We start from the raw sequence: 21704 nt of genomic DNA, 5'->3' as shown, positions 1-21704 counted from the left end.
GGCCCTAGTTGTGTGCTGTGAGTGGTGCCCAGTGGTGAGAGTGAGATCAGGCAGAGATGATGTGAACTGTCTGAAACCCGGCGGAGGCTAATTCCCCTCACGACAGTCTGGCTGGAGTGGTGCCGAGCTGAGCAGCGAGCATGGCTAAGCTATGACTAATCACAGCGCCTTGTGACATCCATCCACCACCCAGAGTGGAGTCTGTGCGAGAGAAAGCCCGGCACGCAGGGGTTCACTTCGGCCAACAAGCCTGACCTGCCGCCTGTGCGCCGGGCGCTCGCTCCCGCCATGGCTCCTGCAGGACACTCCGCCTCCTTCTCCACCTCCTCCACCACCTCCTCCTCCACCTCCTTCCCTGCGCCGCAGCACCTGACTGGACATGGGCGGGTGAGAGGCCCAGGCAGCTGAGCAGTGAGCTGGCTGAGCAACACATGAGCTGGGGAGGGCCCGGGCAGGGTCATGGGACTCCAAGTCATAGGGAGGCAGGGGTGGGGGGGGGGGTACTGTACGTCATCGTGCTCCCAAGCTGAACTGAGTACAGTGGGAGGACTGCATGTAGGTGTGTGACTGTGTGTGTGTGACTGTGTGTGTGTGTGTGTGTGTGTGCGTGAGTGTGAACCTCATGATGAGTCATCGTCACCCAGACCATTGTCATGAGGTGAAAGTTGACTTGCTTGAAAGTTGCAAAACACCAAACAAATAGCACGAGGCATTTGGAATTTATCATCTAAACACTGTTAAATACGAAATGCTTTTAACCATCATTTATCATTCATTAAAAGAAACCCAAGGCCCTTGGAGGCACTTAAAATCGAAACAAATCTACGATCATCTGACCAACAAAATGTCAAAAAAAAAAAAAAAAAAAAACACGAGGTGTAGTGACCCTGTGCCCATCTATTTTAGAAGTGAGAGAGGTGAAGTGTCACAGGAAGTCTTCCAGACTCTTCCGCTGGTGTCTGGGTTAAAGTAGGGGCCTTGTGGCGTGGTGTATTTTTACCATTTCACAACCACAATGTGTCAGTTCTGTTAGCCACAAAGTGAAACTAACTGTCAGTCTACCCATCGTAAACACCGTTAGAGTGCTTAACTTAAAACACTTGCATGAGCAGTAAATATCTTTATTGAATTTTACCCAAAGTGAAGTTAAATACGTTACATATATAGCTTGTGCAGTGCTCTGTTTTTCTAGACAGCCTCATAAATGTTTGATTAATCTTACACATTAGTGACAGTTATGAAATACTTAATTTTTTCAGTCAATCCATGTCCAATTCCTGTAACCAGACACTTTTAAAGTTCATCACCCACGACAGAAAACGCAACTTTAGTGATCATCAGGGATTCAGGATAATTGATCACATCCATTACGGAAGCACAGTAGTGTTTTTAAAAGTAGGACCAGCAGTAGGTAGAAAATGACTGGTACTTTTCCATCACTGGCTGAGTTGAGAATTCAGGGGAGAGCTTTCAGCACCTCGAGGGCCTATTTTATGTTCCTCACATGGAGAAAAGAGGGGTGGGGGTGGGGACGAGAGGAGAGGAGAGGCGAATGAGGCTCAGACTGGCTGACTAATCCCCCTAAGAGCTGTGCATGTCAGACAAAACCATCGCCCTGAGCTCTTATCAGCTTTACCCATAAATATAACTGAGTGTGTAAGGGCTGAGTGTGTGTGTGTGTGTGTGTGTGTGTGTGTGTGTGTGTGTGTGTGTGTGTGTGCGCGCGCACGCGTCTGCATGTGTGTTCTTGACTTGTATAGCAGTCATGAGCCAAATGCGTGCAGTATGAAAGAATGTGAGTATGAGTAGTTATCTCGTTGGGCATGGTCATGCTGATGGTATCTATGACCGTGTGTGCATATGTTACAAATGGGTGTATTTGGGTTACTATTGTGTGTGTGTGTGTGTGTGTGTGTGCGTGCATGCGTGCGTGGGTGCGTGCGTGTGTGTGTTCTGAGGGAAACAGTACAGTAAGCCACCCACAGGAACCTTGCTTTGGTCCATGAGTAGATGTACCTTTGTTGTAACACAATGTTGACGAGAGAAAGACATGCATAGTCAAAGTAAATGAATAACTTATCACACCCATGGCAGTCAATAAAAGATGTCAAATTACACTGAAGGTGACATATTTCAGGTAAGTCTTGATAAAATTCTGCAGCTAATCTGAAATGGCCTTATTAAAACACCCCTCCAACTATTCTTTTGTAAAAAAAAAATGAACCTCTGACTAATGATACTGAAATGAGGACTAATCCTCTAAAAGACCGATGACATAACCCATGATAGGGGCTCGTTAGACTTTAATGAGCTCATGAATGAACCATTGCTTCCAAAGCAGGAAGAGAGAACACAGTCTGCACTAGACGGAGCCCTCCATCTTAGCAAAGATTCTCAAACTCTGAATCTGAAAAACTGAATCTGACCCTTAGTGTCGAGGTCTGTCACTGCAGCACACCACAGCCCAGATTTTAGATTCTAGAAACATAGCCCAAGGGTAAAGATTGAAGTTGGCACCTAAGAAAAATTGTCTGAGATTCTTGTTGAGAGAAAGTGGAATAGAACATTATGTCCAATATTCCAATATGTGGTTTAATGCTCTGCATTATGTCTAATATTTCAATATGTGGTTTAACGTTCTGCATTTCTCATTAGTGGGTCATTTTGATACTAAAAGTATGATTCTATGTAATGACTGTATGATATCTGTACTGTCCCTGTGTATATCTGTGTGTGACTTTATTTAGAGATAAGCGGGAATATTATGACTTTGCAGTGTTTTACTGTTCTGCATGGCTGCGTCAGTAGCTATCTGCTCCGGATTGCCAGGTTGCCACTAATCAGGGTCTGATTCAGTGTAGTCCATGTGAGATGGGATGACCAACGCCATCTCCCGTCAGCCTGGAAGGATACTTAAACCCTAACTATTTCCTTGTCTAGTTAGAGCAGCTGATGGATCTTTAGGTGAAGTCATGCTGTCTCTCCCTTGATGCGCATCATTGTAAATAAACTCTGTTCCTGATTTTTCATACTATTGGTCTGACTGGGTCTCTATTAAATCTATGGTATCAAAATTACCATCAGTTTATGGAGGTTCTACCGAGATTGATAAGGATTATATTGATCTATTGAATTAAGGATTGTTCTTTTTACCAAACTTACTGTGTGTGATCCCTCAGCCCGCTGGAAAGACGCGCTCTCGGTAAGTAGTACGTTTTGTTCCTTTAAAGTGCTACAGTCCCTGGCTGGACAACAAGGGAGATTCAGTTGAGCAAGATTACTGTCCACGTTGGGTGATACGCTACAGCAACGCTGGTCGGTCAGCTGTAAGATATCTAGGCCCTTGACAGAATTGGGCATTTTGCCCCCGAAACAAGGAACAGATTGTGTGTGCACACAAAACCGGTCTAAGTCAATGAATCTCCTGAGAGTTACAGATGATTGAGTACGGGTCTGGGTGAGAGATCACCATCACTGGGTTTGCTAAATTGGACAATCTGTCAAATTTTGAGACCAGTGACTTTACCAATCAGGAACATGAGTCAGTTTATGTCTCAACATGTATGTCTATGTATGTTTCTGACCTATGGGTTATGTGTATGTGTTGCTTTGCAATTGTCTGCTAAAGGTACTCTCTGATACTAACATGTCTGAGTGTCAACCTGTCCCTGCTTTGGCATAGTTTGTTCGGAGCTGCAAAGCTATTTAAATCTAAGAAAACTTCCGCTTCATCTGCATTGTTAAGGGAAAGTTAACTTACTTGGCAGCTTTGTCTGCCTGTGGCAGCCACACATGGTCAGCAGCATTAGTTGGGCCAAACTAAGATAAAGGTGGGAACGCCTATTCAAAACATCCCAGTGCTGCTAACATTGTGTGTCAGCCAATCAAAAATACCACAAAATAATTAGAAGAAAGAATCCGTCTAAAAGTATAGGCTACATGTTATGTGTTGCAACTAAAGACTGAGTTCGTTTTGTCTTTGTCTTCCCTCCTGTCAGTCGATGAGGCCTGAGTGAGAGTGTGTGTGTGTTGGCCAGCTGATATGCATGAAGGTCACATATCTGTTACAGACTGTAACTGAGACTACACATAAGAATCTGACTGTTATTTGTATTGAATTGTTCTTTTTTTTTGCTACCTCAATAAGATAATTATTTTGGGTTTTGCTTGGGATTCAAACTTGTTTGATTTACTGAACTATTCTCAACTAAACTAAAGCCAAGATTTTGTCAAGTGTTTGAAGTCTAATTCCTTCTCTCCTGTTGAGTTGTTCCTTTTCACAAAGGTAAAGGATATTCTGTAGTCACCATTGAGGGCACTCTTGCAGGTACGGAAAACACTAACACACTTAACCATAAGGTACAGATCTCCTCTGACTTAGCTTTGTGTGTGTGTGTGTGAGTGGTTGTTATCTCTGCACTTGAAGGTCAGGGAGCCAGTGTAAAGAGAGAGAGAGTGGAGAAGAGAAAAGACGTTTATTACACTTGAATTATGAAGTTAAAGATATTTTATATCTAAGTTCGACCAATTTGAAGGTGTTGCTTGTCAGAGGAGTCTCAACTTCTCTGTTATAATGATGCTTTGATGTTGATAGCATACCATATTAATTCAGTCAAGAGTGGCAACATGTTTTGTTTTGGTTTGTGTTTGGTCAACATGCTTTAAATATTTTATTTTTGTTTGTTTTACTGTCAATGCTAAAAGAGCCATTGAATTACAATTGTCATTGAATAATTTATACAGTCCTAATTGTTTGTTTTTTTCCTTTGGAACAAAATGGAGGGGGGTGATCTTTCAGTCCTGGTTCTGGGGATGGGCCTCTGGAAAAACCCGTAAGGGAGCTGAACACAACGGGTAAACCAGAGACTTACAAGCAGACCAGGGCTGTTAGGTTGCTACAGCCCATCGTATCTTTTTTTCCCCTGGTGATTCAGGCCCTAGCCCTAGAATAAGATAATACTCAGAGAAGCCTGAGATTCTAATATATGAGAGATCTGCTCACAACAACAAGTAAGGTAACAAACCACCAACATTTGATTAAGTGACAACCCATTGGGAGTAGTCACGCTTGAATTGTATAGCCACTGAAGTATATAAGCACTCTAAGAATGTAAAGATCTTTGTTTCAACTTTGTTTTTGTTTGTTTGTTTGTTTGTTTGTTTGTTGTACTTTCCTCACTCTTTGCAAAGATTCAATATAATTGGTTGATTTTGATCACTGGCTCCTGTCTCATCTCCTTGATTCCGAGTTGATTTACCTAACAGAATTGCGAGAGGTCCCGGGATCCCAACATCTGGGGTCAGAACCAGCTTCCTGAAAAAAAACGTACACGGTGAGGTCTAGGACCTTGGATTTGGAATCCTGAAATCCCTTGGTTGTCTGAGACAGCAAGGCGAGAGGGCTGATCTTCTGACCCCCGGTGACGGGATCCTACTGAAAGGGAATTCTCCTAAGACGTCGGAGCGAGAACCAGTGATCAAGCAAAAAGGCGAACGTTCGGTGAGTAAAATAAAATAAAAATAAAAAAATCTCCTCCGGAGGGAGTCAAGGCTATTTTGTAGTAGTAGTCTTTGGATGAAAAGAAAACCAGAGTGAGCAGGCTCAGGGTTGACTCATCCTAAATAGAAAAACTACTAGGAGGGCTATTTGGTAGAAGTAGTCCTATGATGAAAAGAAACCCAAAGCGAAGAGGCTCAGGGGTGATTTATCCTAAATAGAAAAACCTAGGTTTATGAGATCCTCTTGATATTTATAAGGACCTCTACGTAGTGCTCATTGGTGAGGGAAATAACAGTTTTTCATGTTATTTGCGATGAACTTAAGTGTATATTTATTATTTACAAGGTTAGCCTCAAATTACATTGATTGAATCAATGACTAAAATGTCATAGGGTCGCAACCTCCTACATCATCCTCCAGCGTTTTATATACATTTTGATATCTGATATCTCCGCCTAGGAATATCTGTTCTTTTAACTAAATTTAGTGAAGCTTTGCAGGGAAAATGAAATGCTGTGTGCTGTGCTACAGTATAAAGAGTGTTGGATGCCTGGACCAAAGCATCAAGGCCATCCTTGCTCTCTCCAATCCACTACAAGTCACAGGAGCACATATGCGAGATGATGGGTATGTTAATTATATCAGATTACATATTCCAGTTTTGGTTTACATTTTCCAGTTATACATTTAATGAAGGCCCCATAGAAAGTATGACCATTTTGCTTAAATACAGGCTAATTGTTTCTCCAAGCTTCCTGCTCCCCATGCTAATAGAACCTGACCCAAGTTATCCTGTTCCACGTGTAGGCCGTAAACACTGGAAGCCATGCGGACGCTATGTTCCTGCTTCAAGGTAGACACAGATGTGTTTTGACTGTTGATTGGCTAGGTGTGTAGGCCTTGAGCCCTGCCAGGTCCTGGTTTGAGTGAGGCCACCATACACTATGGTGAGCGACTGGCTGAATGGGCGACAGTGGAAGACATACAGGTTCTGAGGGCAGAGACGGTTCTGGATAAATGAGGGGCACAAGTGGCAGAACTTTTAGCTTGGACATTATGTATTAAGCATTGCTCCACAATCTCGTGCTTCTGGCAGTGACAACACTGACAAGAGTTGAAGCATATCAGTTAAATTTATACTTGGGGGCCAGTTTAGCAAAGTTGTAATCTTACGAACAGCAGTGAATTTATTAAATAAGAAAAACAGACAACCTTGGGTCATTCTATTGTGTCTCATGCCTTCTTGGACTGAAACTATTATTTACAAGGGCAACAACCTCATGCACATCAGATCTTTCTCACTCTCCCCACTTCTGGAACGTCTCCACCAGTATATGAAGCACCGTATAGTCCATCTGGCACTGTTGTATTGAGCAGCATCTGAGTGGCCACAATGACCTCAGCATTGGTCAGCTCTCCCACCAGCATAACTTCTCCCACTGCAGCCTATTACATCATCTCTGCTCCATCACTCTGCCTCCACTCTGGGGCTTTCCCTGCTGATGTGATGGGATGTGATGGGATGGGAACAGGTGTTTGCTCTTACCTGATGTGCCAGGATGTAGATGTTGTGTCCGACGTCTTTGGACCTGATCCTGTCTCCGCTCAGCTCCTCCTCATCATCACTGTCCACCCCCTGCTGATAGGCCTCCTTCATCACGTCCACCTGGGCAGCAGAGCAGAGCGCAGCGCACCGCTTCACATTACTCAGCTCCCACCTCACCCACGCAAACGCCCACCACAAACCCCCCATGACGCCCCACTTATTGCAGCATGGCCTCACTGACTGCCCTAACCCCTAACATACTGTACATGGAGCTATTTTGGCCACCGCCTGCACCTGATTTGTTCTAGCTGGTCCTCTGGATCAGTGCGGCACTCTTACCAGCTCGTTGGGTCTCATCTTGTCCAGGATCTCCTGGGCGTTCTCGCTGTCATGGCGACTCTCCATGATGGCCAGGAGCAGTTTGGACGCATTGTTCTGTGCAGGGTGACAAGAGAGGGCCCAGGGTCAGAGGTTCCACTGACGAGCATACTCAAAGAAATTATGAAATACTGAAATCTGTGTGTGTGTGTGTGTGTGTGTGTGTGTGTGTGTGTGTGTGTGTGTGTGTGTGTGTGTGAATAGCATGCAGCGCTACCTTCAGCTGCAGCACCAGGTCCAGCCTGTGCTTGCCCAGGGGGTTGATGGGATTGACGATAAGTGCAATGATGATGTCAATGCCGTTGGACTCATGCTTGGCTATGCAGGTCTTGAGGAAGGAAAACAGAGAGCAACTGTGACACTCTCAACACACATAAACGTAAAAACACACTGTCCCTCTCTCTTTCACACAAAAAAACACACACGCACACACACACACACAATATAGTCCTATAACATAACTTATAAGTCAATTAGCATAATATTTTTCAAATAACTATCTGCACTAGACTCACAAAACACCCTTCCCTGCCCAAGATTAGTGTGTGTGTGTCCTTGAAAGTGTTGAGGGGCTAGTGTGAAGAAACTGGGACAGTGCACTAGGGCAGCGGTGAACAGACAGCCACGGAGTCCCAGTGCACCCAGGCATCCTCTTTACACATCCTCTAAAAAAGGCCCGTTTCCTGGATTTATGCCGCCGTCAGACACACACAAGTGACCTGAGGAGAGCAGTCCACTTTCATTTACGGATGAAAATGGGCAACATCTCCACCTCTGCATGAACTGCTCTCTCTATTAGTTAGCCAGGTCGGCCATTAATCAGAAGGGCTCTGTGGATCTTTCTCTTCATCTGCCCCCTCTCTGGTCTGACTTCTGATGCATGCTGGGAGGAGCTCTAATCATCCCATTAGAGTACCTTACATCAGCACAGTGACATGGCTTTGAGGAAATAGCACACTTGTCTGAGGTCTGCAGTGTGACTGGAGGCCTCATCAGCACAGCACTGTTTGGTGTAGGGGGTGCCTGGTCTGACTGTGTTTGCCATTTTGGGTTGATGACCCCTTTTCTGTAATAGTGTTTGTTGAGAGCGTAACTCTGAGAAGAGGACTGGTGTTTTGGCAGGTAGGTGGATAAGGGGGTTTTAGTGAGAGCGGAGGAGTGGACCCCGCACCTGGTTCTCGTGGCAGGGCCCTTGGCAGTACTCGGTGATGGTCTCTAGCGTCTGAATGACCAGGTCCACGTTCGTCTGGTTGATGTAGAGGCCCAGCAGGCCCAGGCCGCCCGTGGTGCTGCCGCAGATGCAGTCCAGGAACTGCAGTGTCTCGCACACCAGGTTGTAGTTGGTCTTGTTGTTTTGGTTGCGCAGGAAGTTCTGTGGGTCATTAAGGAACACAAGAGAAAGCCACTCGCATCAGTAGAACATTGGACTATTTCTACTCTACCATGACAGTCATCGCAGTCATCCTGACAAGACAAGATTCTTCAGTTTAAATAATGACATGAAATTATGAGACACTTCTCTTATTTATATACATCCTGTCCATCCAACTGTTTGCATAACATGATCATTTAAACATGAATTGGTTCAGGCCATACAACTGAATGACCACAAGCAGTACAGCACAGGGATGTGCCAGTGAAGGTGCTGACCTGCAGGTTCCTGTTGTGGTTCTCACAGAGCAGCTGGAGGAATCGCAGAATGGGCTTCATGATGGTGATGGGCGCGCTCATCTGCGTCTCCTCTATCTCCTCCTCCAGGTCCGAGGCGTCCCCGCCCGAGCCCACCATCTCCAGCTCCGAGTCCAGCTCCTTACGGATGGTGCTGTAGGCCTTGGAGGTGGCCGAGGAGGCCTCTTTGAGCTGCCCCCGCATGTCCTCCTTCAGATGGAGAGAGTCGCTCCCTGTGGGGGTAGGGTGGGGAGTATGTGAGTGTGTGAGTGAGAGCAAAGAGAGAGAGAGAGAGAGAGAGAGAGAGAGAGAGATAGCGAGAGAGATGAAAGAGAGAGAAAGAAATGAGAAAAAAAGAACGGAGGAAGGAAAAAAAGAACGGAGGAAGATAAGAGAGAAAATTTAAGAGACGAAACTTTTTTTCTTTCCTAGATTGAGAATAATTGTTGCTATGAACTATACTTTCTGAATCATGCACTGAAGTAGTGGCAGATATATTTCATAGTTTTGAGTTTGAGTTTATTCACAATACCACTTCAAACATTACAATAAACCAGTATGGGTACAAAGACAGACGGGTAGAGTGAATGGGTCCCCCAAAGAAGCTAGAAAAGCTTATAGGTGGGGGCCCATGGTTCATGAAAGGGTAGTGGTACAAACAATGATATTCACAGTAACCATCTGAGACCAGATGGTGACAACATAACATACATACTTAACATTACATACACAAAACATCACATACAACATTACATACACATACAGTCATACACATACATCCCAGTAGTCCATGAGGAAAACAGTTTTATATTAGATATAGGTTAGTAAGAGATTGTTTTTTAGTTATCTTTTGAAGTTGGAGATAGAGGGCAACACCTTGAGGCCATCATCAATCCTGTTCCAAATCTGTGGCCCCCTACAGGCAACACTCATACTGGCGCGCACGTGTCGACGACATTTACCTGTAATGAGTGGTTTAGTTCTTGTTTGGTATGTGTGCTGGGGGCTGGAGATGGGAATAAGACTACACAACCTAGGGTTGAGCCTGTTGACAATTTGAAACATAAGACAGGCATTATGATAAACATTCAGCTCAGCCAGTTTTAGTAACTCAAAGCGGTGAAATAGAGGGTGGGTGGAGGAATTTATCTCTGACCAGGACAGGGCCCGTATGACTTTTTTTTGCAAGGATACAAGTTTTTTAAGATGGCTGGTGAAAGTGTTGCACCATATCACATTACAATAGTTAAGGTGAGGTTCAAATAGAGTTTTGTACAATGTGAGAAGGGCAGACAGAGGAAGGAAATGTCTGATCTTGTAGAACAAGCCAACATACTTGGACAGTTTGTTTACTAGATGGTCTATATGACATCTGAAGTTGAGAGAATCGTCAATGTAGACCCCCAGGAATTTAGTGGCATGCACTCTTTTTATTTCCTGGCCATTGATTTTAAACAGGCAGTGATCAATGTTTTTAAATGTTTTTGTTCGATTTGCATAAAATGACATTTGTTTTGCTGACATTTAATGACAGTTTGTTACATTTAAACCAGGAGTCCACTTTGGTTAACTCAGAGTTTACTATGTCTTGTAAAACTAGATGTACCGCAGAGCGGTACAAAATATGACCGGCGCCCAGTCCAGCACATTTTTTCCACAAAAATAAATCACGCTGAAAGGCCTGTATGATAGCTGTCTCACTAAATTGCATTATCCACACTCAATTCTCACTGATATCTGCTAGACAACAAGTACCAAAACATGATTAGTTCATAGATTTCACATGTAAAATTCATTTTATACAACCCCACCTCCATCTTGCCTGTTCATAATTCTGAGAAATTCTTGAATTGTGTGCATGTACATGTTTATGTTATGTGTGTGTGTGTGTGTGTGTGTGTGTGTGTGTGCGCGCGCTTGTGTGTGTGCCTGCGTATGTGCCTGTGCATGCAAGCGTACATATGTCTACTGTGTGAGTATGTGTTATACGTATGATTACTGTGAATGTATGTGTGTGTGTGTGTATCTGTTTGTGCACATGTGTGCACATGAAATGGGTTAACATGACACCTGGAGGCAAACATATGGAAAAAAATGGTCATCCTAGTCCCTATGGTTCTCAAGATATTCACAGAGAACTGTGTCTGCCCTACCCTCCTTTCGGGGGGTCCAGTCCAGCGGGGGGGCTACAGATCAAAACGAAAAATGACGGTTCCATGCTATCCATGTGGGGTTACATGCCCACCAAGTTTTGTGTACCCCGGTCTTTCAGTGTCCCGGGAATCCTTGTTGGTGTACGTCACTAAATGTACACATACATTATTTTATTGTAAGGCCCCCCATGAACGAAAGTACACAAAACTTGGCATGCATTCGGAGGGTGTCATAATGATCCTACACTTTTAATTTTGTGCAGTTTTGACCTTGTCAGCCAGAGATATTGTGATGAAAACACCTAATTTTTTGCTTTTTCATTTTTAACTAGGTGGCGCTATAGATGAAATAAGTGGTAATGGGATGGGTTGACATGCCCCCTTAAGAACATACATAAAAAAGGTGGACCTCCTAGGCCCTACGGTTCTCGAGATATTCACAGAAAACTGTCTCCGGCTACCTACAGGCCAGTTGGTGTATAGTAACATAAATTAATTTATTGTGTGGCCCCCCATGAACGGAATTCCACGAAACTTGGCGTGCATACAGAGGGTGTCATAATGATCCTATACTTCCAATTTCGTTATATACATGAAATGAGTGGTTATGGAATGGGTTGACATGGCCCCTTGAGATTAACATACAAAAAAAAAGGTCCTCCTAAACCCTACGGTTCTCGAGATATTCACAGAAAACTGTGTCTGCCCTACCCTCCTTTCGGGGGGTCCAGTCCAGCGGGGGGGCTACAGATCAAAATGAAAAACAATGGTTCCATGCTATCCATGTGGGGTTACATGCCCACCAAGTTTCGTGTACCCCGGTCTTTCAGTGTCCCGGGAATCATTGACAGAAATTTGGGCATGCGAAAAATAAAAAAAAATAAAAATCTGACTAAACCTATATGACCGCCGCTTCGCTGCGGTCATAATAAGTGGGTTCCTGTGTGATGTAAACACATTTGTGTCGTCAGCAAAAATAATTTTATGAAATATTTGGGAGGAATTGACAAAGTCATTTATATATAGAAGGAATAAGAGTGGCCCCAAAATTGAACCCTGGGGGACCCCAAAGAGTATGGGCTTACAGGTAGAGTATTCTACTCTCAGTTAAGTGTTGGGGAGAAGAAACCAAAAACAGGGCAGAACCAAGAGTGCTAAACAGCACACGGACAATAAGAGTGCAACAAACATCCAGAATCAGATAGCAAGATCAAAGATAAGCAATCCAATAGAAGTAACTAAGCCATTAAAAGGATGCAGCTTTATGCAGTGGAAACTGACTATTTGCACTAAGGCTGCTGGTGGTCTTTGTTTGGCAATCATCTAAGTATTTCAACGTAGCTAATTTTGAGATCTTGAAATTGTAACCGCCACTGACTCTATGAAACTGAAAATCTCAACGAGGGGTTTCCCTACAAATCATGGGGCGTATTTCTATTTCAGTGCGATGAATTATCACAGTTGACAGGTCATATAATAGTAGGCAAATATCATGATTTGGCTGTACAAGCTGTACATAAAAATATTTTTGTGGCTGCAGGCACAATTCAAGCAGCAACATTTTCCAGCATATTAGATATGCAGCCATCAGATTCCATCAGCCTTTCCCTCATACAAATCACAGGCAGTGCTTATCCAGATTTCTGAGAATCCTGATTCAGTTTAGGGAGCAATGTTGATTTCCAAGAAAACATTTTCAGATGATTTCCAAGAAAACAGCATTTCAGGTATGTTTGCTGTGTAACAGAAGTATCTCATGCTCAGTGAATGTCTATGTGTTGTTTAATTTCTAATAAAAACGGTGTAACACTGTAGCTTTCATTTCAGGGCCTTACAGTTCAGAATCAGTTAAGTAGAAGTCACACTAGCCTGACTAACTAATCAGGATTAAGCCCAACCTTTCTTCCTAATCTAGTCCTCCATTTAGTCTGGACTAGTCTAGTCCTCCATTTAGTTGTTCTATGGAAATCATAACAAACACATAGCAGACCATGGTTAGATGGTACATTCTAATACACACAGTAGGATCTCATGATCAACTAAAGTTTATCTAGTGATTATCTCCTGATAATCAAGTGGGGCGCTGTAAGACTTTCATGACCTTACAGTTCAATCAGTTAAGTAGAGGTTACACTAGCCTTGACTAATTAATCTGGATTAAGCCCTACTTCAGTCTCCATTTAAAACCTCTCTGGGAAACAATTTCTTCCCAGTCTAGTCCTCCATTTTATTGTTGTATGGTAACCATAGCAGTATCTTCCCAGGATGAGATGGCATATTCTGATACACGCAAAACAAGAGCAGACAGTGCAATCACTTGCACTGGCCTTGTCTTTATTTTTAAATGGCCACTTCTGGGCCAATCAAGACCTTATAAAACCTCGAGTTCAGATATCCCATTAGCTGGGCCCCTAGTGAGGCAGAAACACAGACTGGAGAGGTTTTCTTTTCTCCTGCATCAGGCCAGCGCTTCTCGTAAACAAGCACTTGTTGCACAATGGGCCTTTGATGCTGGCCCTCATATGATCTGTGACATGGGACACGTGCAGTGGGCGAGGAGCTGCTGAACCACTGACAAACACAAGCGCGCGCGCGCACACACACACACACAATCTCTCTCACCCACACACATACACACACACAGACCCCCCCACACACACACACACACACACACACAATCTCTCTCACCCACACACATACACACACACAGACCCCCCCCCCCCCCCCCACACACACACACACAATCTCTCTCACCCACACACATACACACACACAGACCCCCCCCCCCCCACACACACACACAATATCTCTCACCCACACACATACACACACACAGACCCCCCCCCCCCCACACACACACACACACACATACACACAATCTCTCTCACCCACACACACACACACACACACACACACACAGCCTCTCTCAAAGCCAACAGATGCACACATACAGTACGTCCCCATCAATTGTACTTCTGTATGCATGAGTTACTAGTTAGTGGCGTTAGATTCTAGACACCAGTCAGCCACTCAGAGCCGCCTGTTTCACATCCTCCTCAGGCTTTTTTTTAAACGCAAGACTTTTTTCCCCCAAAAGACAGAAATAGACACTTAATTCCCTCAGATGTTTTTGTGACTCGGTTCATTTGGATCAGCCTCGCACATGCAGGCCCAGTTCCTATGCATTCCTAGCGAACTGCTGTGTCTTTTCCCACACCCTCGAACCCCACTGAGAGCAAAGGAGCTGGAGGAATGTGAGGAAGGGAGCGGTGGGTGCAGAGGAGAACAGAAGCGCCGCGGCGCCCGGGGAGGAAGATGCAGTGTGCAGTGGCAACACACAACACAACACAACACAACACAACACAACACAACACAACACAACACAACACAACACAACACAACACAACACAACACAACACAACACAACACAACACAACACAACACAACACAACACAACACAACACAACACAACACAACACAACACAACACAAAACAACACAAAACAACACCGACCCCGCCCCAGCTCAAGGCCTCAAGCTCAGTCAGGCCAGAGGGAAGAAGCACAGAGCCAGGGGTGTGAAACAGCACAGGAACAATACGAGTGCAAAAAAAACAACTCTTTGGAGAAGGAAGAGGGCAGGTGGGATGAGAGAGAGAGAGAGAGATAGATAGAGAGAGAGAGAGAGAGAGAGAGAGAGAGAGAAGCAGGGAGCGGGATGGGTTGCTGCGGCTCACCCTGCTTCTTGAGCCTGATCTCTGAGCCCTCTGCGTCATCGTCCCTCTTCCTGCTGCTCAGCTCGAAGGTGTTGACCGACACGGTGGCGCGGATCTCCTGCTGGGCCAGCCGCATGCGGTCGTAGAACACCTTGAAGAAGCGCTCAGACTTTTTCTGCTTGTACAGCTGGTTGTAGAAGGAATCCTGAGCAGGGGAAAGAAGAAATAAACAAACAAGAAAAATGTGATGACTGATGAATTTCGCAACCTAACAAACATAATTTCTAACGAGGGAAGAAAGAAATCACCTGATTTGACAAATTAATAAAATAAATAATTTGACTGTGATGCACACACTTTTACACACTAAGTTTTAGAGTAGAATAGAATAAAATAAATCTTTATTGTCCACCAAGGTGGACATTTTTCTTTCAGTTAAACAACCGTACTGCATCAGTGCTGCAGTTTATGATTTATTTATATAATTAGTCGAAGTTCACTTCACCATAACTTTTCAAGACGTTTTGGATATGCTTGAAGACGTTTTGGATATGCTCGAAGATGTTTTGGATATGCTTAAAGACATTTTGGATATGCCACCACTGTACCTGTATCTCTGTGTTGCCTCCTCGGAGTAGTGAGATGCCCAGTAGGACGCTCTCCTGGAACACGCGGTCATTCTTGGTGCTGACAATGAGGTCGATGACCAACTCTGAGGCGCCCACCTTGTCCAGCAGGCACTGGGTGTCCTGTACGTTGAAGCCCGGCCTGTCGTGATCTTGGCCTGGAGAGCCCCCTGTGGACATAGGACACCTGCTAGCAATCCTTGCACATCCCTTACCATCCAGTATATGTCAACCTCTCATATGTCAACCATTCATTCATTCATTCATTCATTATCATAGCTATTACTGACGTTATGTATCTGCCAGGGCTCAACATTAATGGTTGCCCGGTTGCCCTTGGCTACCAAATTGTTACTAGTGACAACCAGATTTGGTTGGCTTTGGCAACCAAAACCTCATGCCTGGTTGCCAAGCTGGCAACCACTTTTAAAAGTTAACATTGAGCCCTGCTGCACAGAGGAGGGTGGCGATCCTGTCAAAGACCAGTGTTGCAGTCAAGACTATTAAATCAAGACAACTCAACAGGAATCAACAGGAGTCTGAGACTCATACCAACACGACTGAGAGGCGTCTCGAGAATCCCCCCGCTGTTGGAGGTCTACTCTCCTCACTCCTTCAGGTGAGGCCCTAACTCCTGCACACATGTCTCTACTCTTCCTGCGCTCCTGAAGGGGATGATTACATGCCTCAGTTACAGTCAAGGTCTACTGGCATGGAGCGTCACTGCAGGAGAGGGAACATCTCCCACCACCTCTAGCAGGGGGGTCTGGTACCAGAGCAGTACTGTTACAGTCTCAGAGACCACACCGGTCATCACTCTGGACTTCTTCAGCGCCACCACTGGCGTCACTCAGTCACAGGTCCATTTGGACCGTTCCTCTCTGCTTTGCCGCGTTCTTAATGGCCCTGGTGAATGCCCAAGACGGCAGAATCGATGCCTCTCTGTCCCAGTCACTGTCTGCATGGCTGACATTTCAACTAATGCAAACACACAGTCTCATTGCCTTGCAGTGATAAATGGACTATTACTAGTGCATTTAATGAAGCTTGATGAATCAATTTCTATAGAACCATTCTACAGTGCATGAACATTAGAGAGTGACAAAAATCTAAAGTGACAGAACACTTAGTCTATCAATAGAGTTCCTGCTGTTGTTACCATTCCTCTTTCGCTGGCCCCACACCGGGCCTTTTTAGCTGTTAAAAGCCATATATAACAAATAGATGCATTAAGTCAGGGAAATCACTGGGAAGGCAGAACGAAAGAGACTGCTGCTGCCAGAGGCATTAGTCTCACACATGACTCACATTAACTTATGATGGAGACAAACACCAAGTGCTTACACAAATAAAGTGACTGAGTGTTACATCTGATTGAGATCAAAGTATTTGCCCTACATTTTTTAGAGTGAACCCTTCCTGACATTCCTGTTCAACATGTACTTAGTTGTTTAAGGGCTTCTTATGTGTTATGGTTTGTATAATATTGTTTTATTTTCATTAGGCTGTTGATTAATTTGACATTATTGTTTATTATTGATATTATCCTTAATGTAGTCATACCATGTCATTGTTTTTATATTATTGATTGAATGGACATTATTGTTTTATTATTGCTTTTCCCCTCATTTTCATTGCTTATTTTATTAGGCTATTGATTGAATTGATATTGTTGTTTATTATTACTATTCTCCTTATTATATATGACCAACATTTTAATCTGTTCCCTGTTCAATTTGAAATATTATGTTGTTTTGTATTTGTGTGTCGCTTTGGACAAAGGTGTCTGCTAAATCCATAACCATAACCATAACCTGATCTTACTCTCTTTCGATCAGTATCTCTTCTTTTTCAGTCTCTCTCTCTCTGTCTCTCTCTCTGTCTGTCTCTCTCTCTGTCTGTCTCTCTCTCTCTCTCTGTCTCTCTCTCTCTCACACTCTCTCTGTCTCGCTCTCTCTCTCTGTCTCGCTCTCTCTCTCTCACCTCCAGAGGATGACTTGCTGAAGGCCCCGGATGTGCTGGATGTACCCGGATGTGCCCCGGACATGGAGGGGAGGCGCTGGTTCCCAAAGTAGCGGGTCAGGAGGATCCGCCTCAGCACGGTGCCCTGAGGGAGGAGAGCAGAAGAAGATTTGGGGATGGCCTTTACCCTCTGCCAGCCGACACGGGCTCCACTAACCCAGAAATAGCGAGCCTGAAGGGACCAGCCAGGCTGCAGCACTGAGTCTGAGCTTCAAGAGAGACGACGAACAGCCCGAAGCAACAAATTAAAGCAAGCTAGTCTACATCGCCCCCCCCCCCCCCAATTTCCTTTTCTCTCGGAGCTACTCAAGAAAACACATGGCAGGATTTGTGTCAAACATGGAGGACACAGTTGCAGGGTTTTAGCATAGCGTGGAGTGTAATGAGAGCCAACAGAACTATATATATAATATATATATATAATATAGTGAGTACAGTACTGATCATTCTCACTCTGGGTCAACACAGCAGTTCTGAGCTCCAGTGTGAGAGGATCAATATGGTTGTAAGAACCAAGAATGGACTTGAATCTATAACATAAACAAGGGAGGCAGGCATTCTAGCAGGCAGGCTAAAAAACAATGGGTGCTTTCCCTGTTAACGGCAGTAGTTAGCTGGTTTCTTAAGTTTGGCAGTCCACACACACACACACACACACACACACACACACACACACACACACACACACACACACACACACACACACACACACACACACACACACACACACACACACACACACACACACACACACACACACACACACACACACACACACACACACACACACACACACACACACACACACACACACACAAATTAAAGCAGCATGTCATTTTGTTTGAAACCAGTAAGATAAAAAAATACCCCAAAACAACACTGGCAACAGCCCAGTTCACACTGATAAAAGTTTACGAACTGGCACCTTTTGCCGTCATAACTAATGATGTAGGAAAAGTATCACAGCATTCATTTCACATTTTCATGGGTGTTCCATCCTGGACCACGGAGTCACAAAGTGCACAAGTCAGCCAGCAGTGAGAATGACAGGCATGCACATCTGTCCTCCTCAACACCATACACAATCATTATCCATTTAAAGATGATACCAACATACATGTACCAGTAAAGAAAACCCCAGTGTTGTATTGACACTGAAATTATTATTGTACGGAAATTGACATTGTGCTTCTTTAAGTCAGGGAAGTGACACTGCTGGCCTTCATTGAATCAGTTGCAGACAAAAGTATAACACCCTTACTACTTGTACTCTACATGAACACACACACACACACACACACACACACACACACACACACACACGCACACGCACGCGCGCGCACGCGCACGCGCACGCGCACACGCACACGCACACGCACACGCATTCGCACTCGCACACGCTCACACACACTCACACTCACACATAATCACACCTACACAAACACACAAACACACACACACAATCTCTTCTGCAGCCTTATAAAAAGTGATAATGTAATAACTGCATCCAGTGCAGTGGGTTTCTCTGCAGAGCCCAAAAGCTGTGGCAGAGAGTGGCTGTCTTTTTTTAAAGTGTGTCAGTTGATAAGTATATTCACATGGGGGAGTTTTTACATAAGCGGCATAAACTGGTTTAATTGCTCCAATTATTCGGAGAGAACAGCAAAGCCTTTAGGAGGAGGGAAGGAAAGAATCAAAGCTGGAGGTAGGAACCAGACGGCTGCCATCAAAACAGCTCCCCCTCAGAGAGCACAAACGTGTGTGTGTGTGTGTGTGTTTATGTGTGCGTGAGTGAGAGAGGGAGAGTGAGTTACATAACACCTGGAGATCACGAGGGAAGACAGGCAGAGGGAGAGGGAACAGGGTAGCACAGATACAAAGACACACACACACACACACACACACTGTAGTTTGGGGCTCAGGGGAGAGTTGCAGTGTGTAGTCTTGAGATGCACTGAAGTTAACAGGTTTCTCTCACCCCCTCCTGATTGCATAATGTGTGGCTGGCTGCTGAAACATAAAGCACGTCCAGCCAGCAGCTTCCCTCCTCCTCCTACTCTCCCTCTCTTTTTCTCTCTCTGCCCTTTCTCTCCCTCTCCCACTCCCCGTCTCTCGTTTACTCTCCATACTTCTCTCCATCACTTCTTTCTGCTGCTCCCACTCCCTCACTCTTCCTTCCTCTCTCTCTCGCTCTCTCTCGCCAAGTGTTCTCATCTTCACTCCAACTTTAGTGCATCCCCCCCTCTTTCTCTCTCATGCATGTGTGTATCTGTGAATCCATGTGTGTGTGTGCGTGTGTCTGTGGGTGAGTGTCCGTGTGTCCATGGGTAGATGTTTGTGTGTGTGTGTGTATATATCCATGTGTCCATATGTGAGTGCCTCTGTGTGTGTGTGTGTGTGTGTGTGTGTGTGTGTGTGTCCGTGTGTGTGTGTGTGTGGCGTGGGCCCCCTCCTCAGTGTGCTGTTGTGTAAGTGCCTGTGGAGGGATGCAGCCCCCTCACTGTCCCCTCAGACCAGCAGCGGGCGGAGGGGGATTGTCTGCTCGTTGCTATGGCAACTGCCATGGTGGACGGAGACTAAGGCGAGACAGGCGCTCGACCTTCTCCTGTGTGGGCATGACAGCACACACACACACTCACTCTTCTCCTGTGTGGGCATGACAGCACACACACACACAGACACACACACACACACACACACTCTTCCTTTTTCAGTTCTTCTGGGCTCACACTCTTTCTTTATGACCCTATTATATGTCTTCATATGCACTTCATAGGCTTCATATCACCCGATCTCAGCAGTACACACACACACACACACACACACACACACACACAGACACAGACACAGACACAGACACAGACACAGACACAGACACAGACACAGACACAGACACAGACACAGACACAGACACAGACACACACAACACAACACAACACAACACAACACAACACAACACAACACAACACAACACAACACAACACAACACAACACAACACAACACAACACAACACAACACAACACAACACAACACACAAACACAGTGTCCATGGAAAACCGCAAAAGCACATGAGCCTGGCAAGCCTGACACAAACTGAGGGGAAAAACAAACTGCTAAAGCAGCTTGCTCAACTACAAGACTGAAACAACAACAGCCTCTATCTCTCTTGCACTGTCTCTCTCTCTCCCTCCCTTTCTCTCTCCCTCCCTCCCTTCCTTCTCTCTCTCTCTCTCTCTCTCTCTCTGAGGAGCACGTGCAGCTGATGTTCCCGCTTTCTCAGTAAACACTTCATCAGCAGTCAGTGCAGACGCCCGTCTGCCTGCAGTGTCTGGCTGTGCCCAGAGGCCCAGACTCTCTCTCTTTCTCTCTCTGACACACACACACACCAAAACACACACACACAGCAGGTGAGTCGTCAGCCAATTAACTCCCATCTCAGACCTAACACTCCTCCATCACTCCCATCCAATCATCTAGTGCGCACACACACGCACACACACACAGTAGGCACGCACAGAACAACAATATGAAAGTATTGGATTTCTCAAATCTTTTTACAAAAAGTTTTTTTGACAAGTGTCTCCAGGCTACTCAAGACTGCTGATTGAGTTGACTACCAAAAGTGTTGACTTTCCCCTTATTTAACAACAGAGCACAACAACAGAACACACACACAAAACCCAAACACAGATACATGCATCCAGACACGTGTGCACACAAAGCCTCTGGGACGGACGGACACACACACACACACACACACACACACACACACACACACACACACACACACACACACACACACACACACACACACACACACACACACACACACACACACACACACACACACACACACACACACACACAGACTCAGTCAGTCAAATCAGTCTAGGGGGCTGTTTCTCTGGCAGCTCTCAGTCCCTGTCTCTCTAGGCTGCTAAGTCACAGTCTGCCACACACACTTCTGCAATGCATTTCAGGCATGGTAAAGAAAGACAGTGAGAGAGAGAGATTGAGACAGAGAGACAGAGAGAGAGAAGGAGACAGAGAGAGAGAGAGAAAGAGAGAGAGGGGTGGCATTGGCAGCCTGACTCAT

The 21704-nt window shown here is 45.0% G+C and overlaps 1 protein-coding gene across 5 annotated transcripts in view; it reads right to left on the bottom strand.

The window, feature by feature from the left end:
• The window catches only part of itpr2 (inositol 1,4,5-trisphosphate receptor, type 2), a 90033-nt gene that overhangs the window by 23352 nt on the left and 44977 nt on the right, over positions 1–21704 (bottom strand). For all 5 annotated transcript variants that reach the window (XM_076265971.1, XM_076265994.1, XM_076265980.1 and 2 more), the window contains 8 exons: positions 17569–17692; positions 15568–15755; positions 14981–15164; positions 9075–9325; positions 8596–8796; positions 7642–7752; positions 7386–7481; positions 7047–7166 (listed from right to left, as the gene is read on the bottom strand). In XM_076265971.1, the coding sequence (XP_076122086.1) occupies positions 7047–7166; positions 7386–7481; positions 7642–7752; positions 8596–8796; positions 9075–9325; positions 14981–15164; positions 15568–15755; positions 17569–17692 (1275 nt within the window). The remainder of the gene's footprint in view (positions 1–7046; positions 7167–7385; positions 7482–7641; positions 7753–8595; positions 8797–9074; positions 9326–14980; positions 15165–15567; positions 15756–17568; positions 17693–21704) is intronic.

Source organism: Alosa pseudoharengus, unplaced genomic scaffold, assembly GCF_046254945.1.
Source record: "Alosa pseudoharengus isolate Yale_2024_CS ecotype anadromous, Long Island Sound unplaced genomic scaffold, YU_APseudo_1.1 YU_APseudo_1.1_scf_10, whole genome shotgun sequence".
NCBI classification, from domain to species: Eukaryota; Metazoa; Chordata; class Actinopteri; order Clupeiformes; family Clupeidae; genus Alosa; species Alosa pseudoharengus.
The sequence above is the reverse complement of the archived record's forward strand: the minus strand, read 5'-3'. Positions and strand labels throughout refer to the sequence as shown.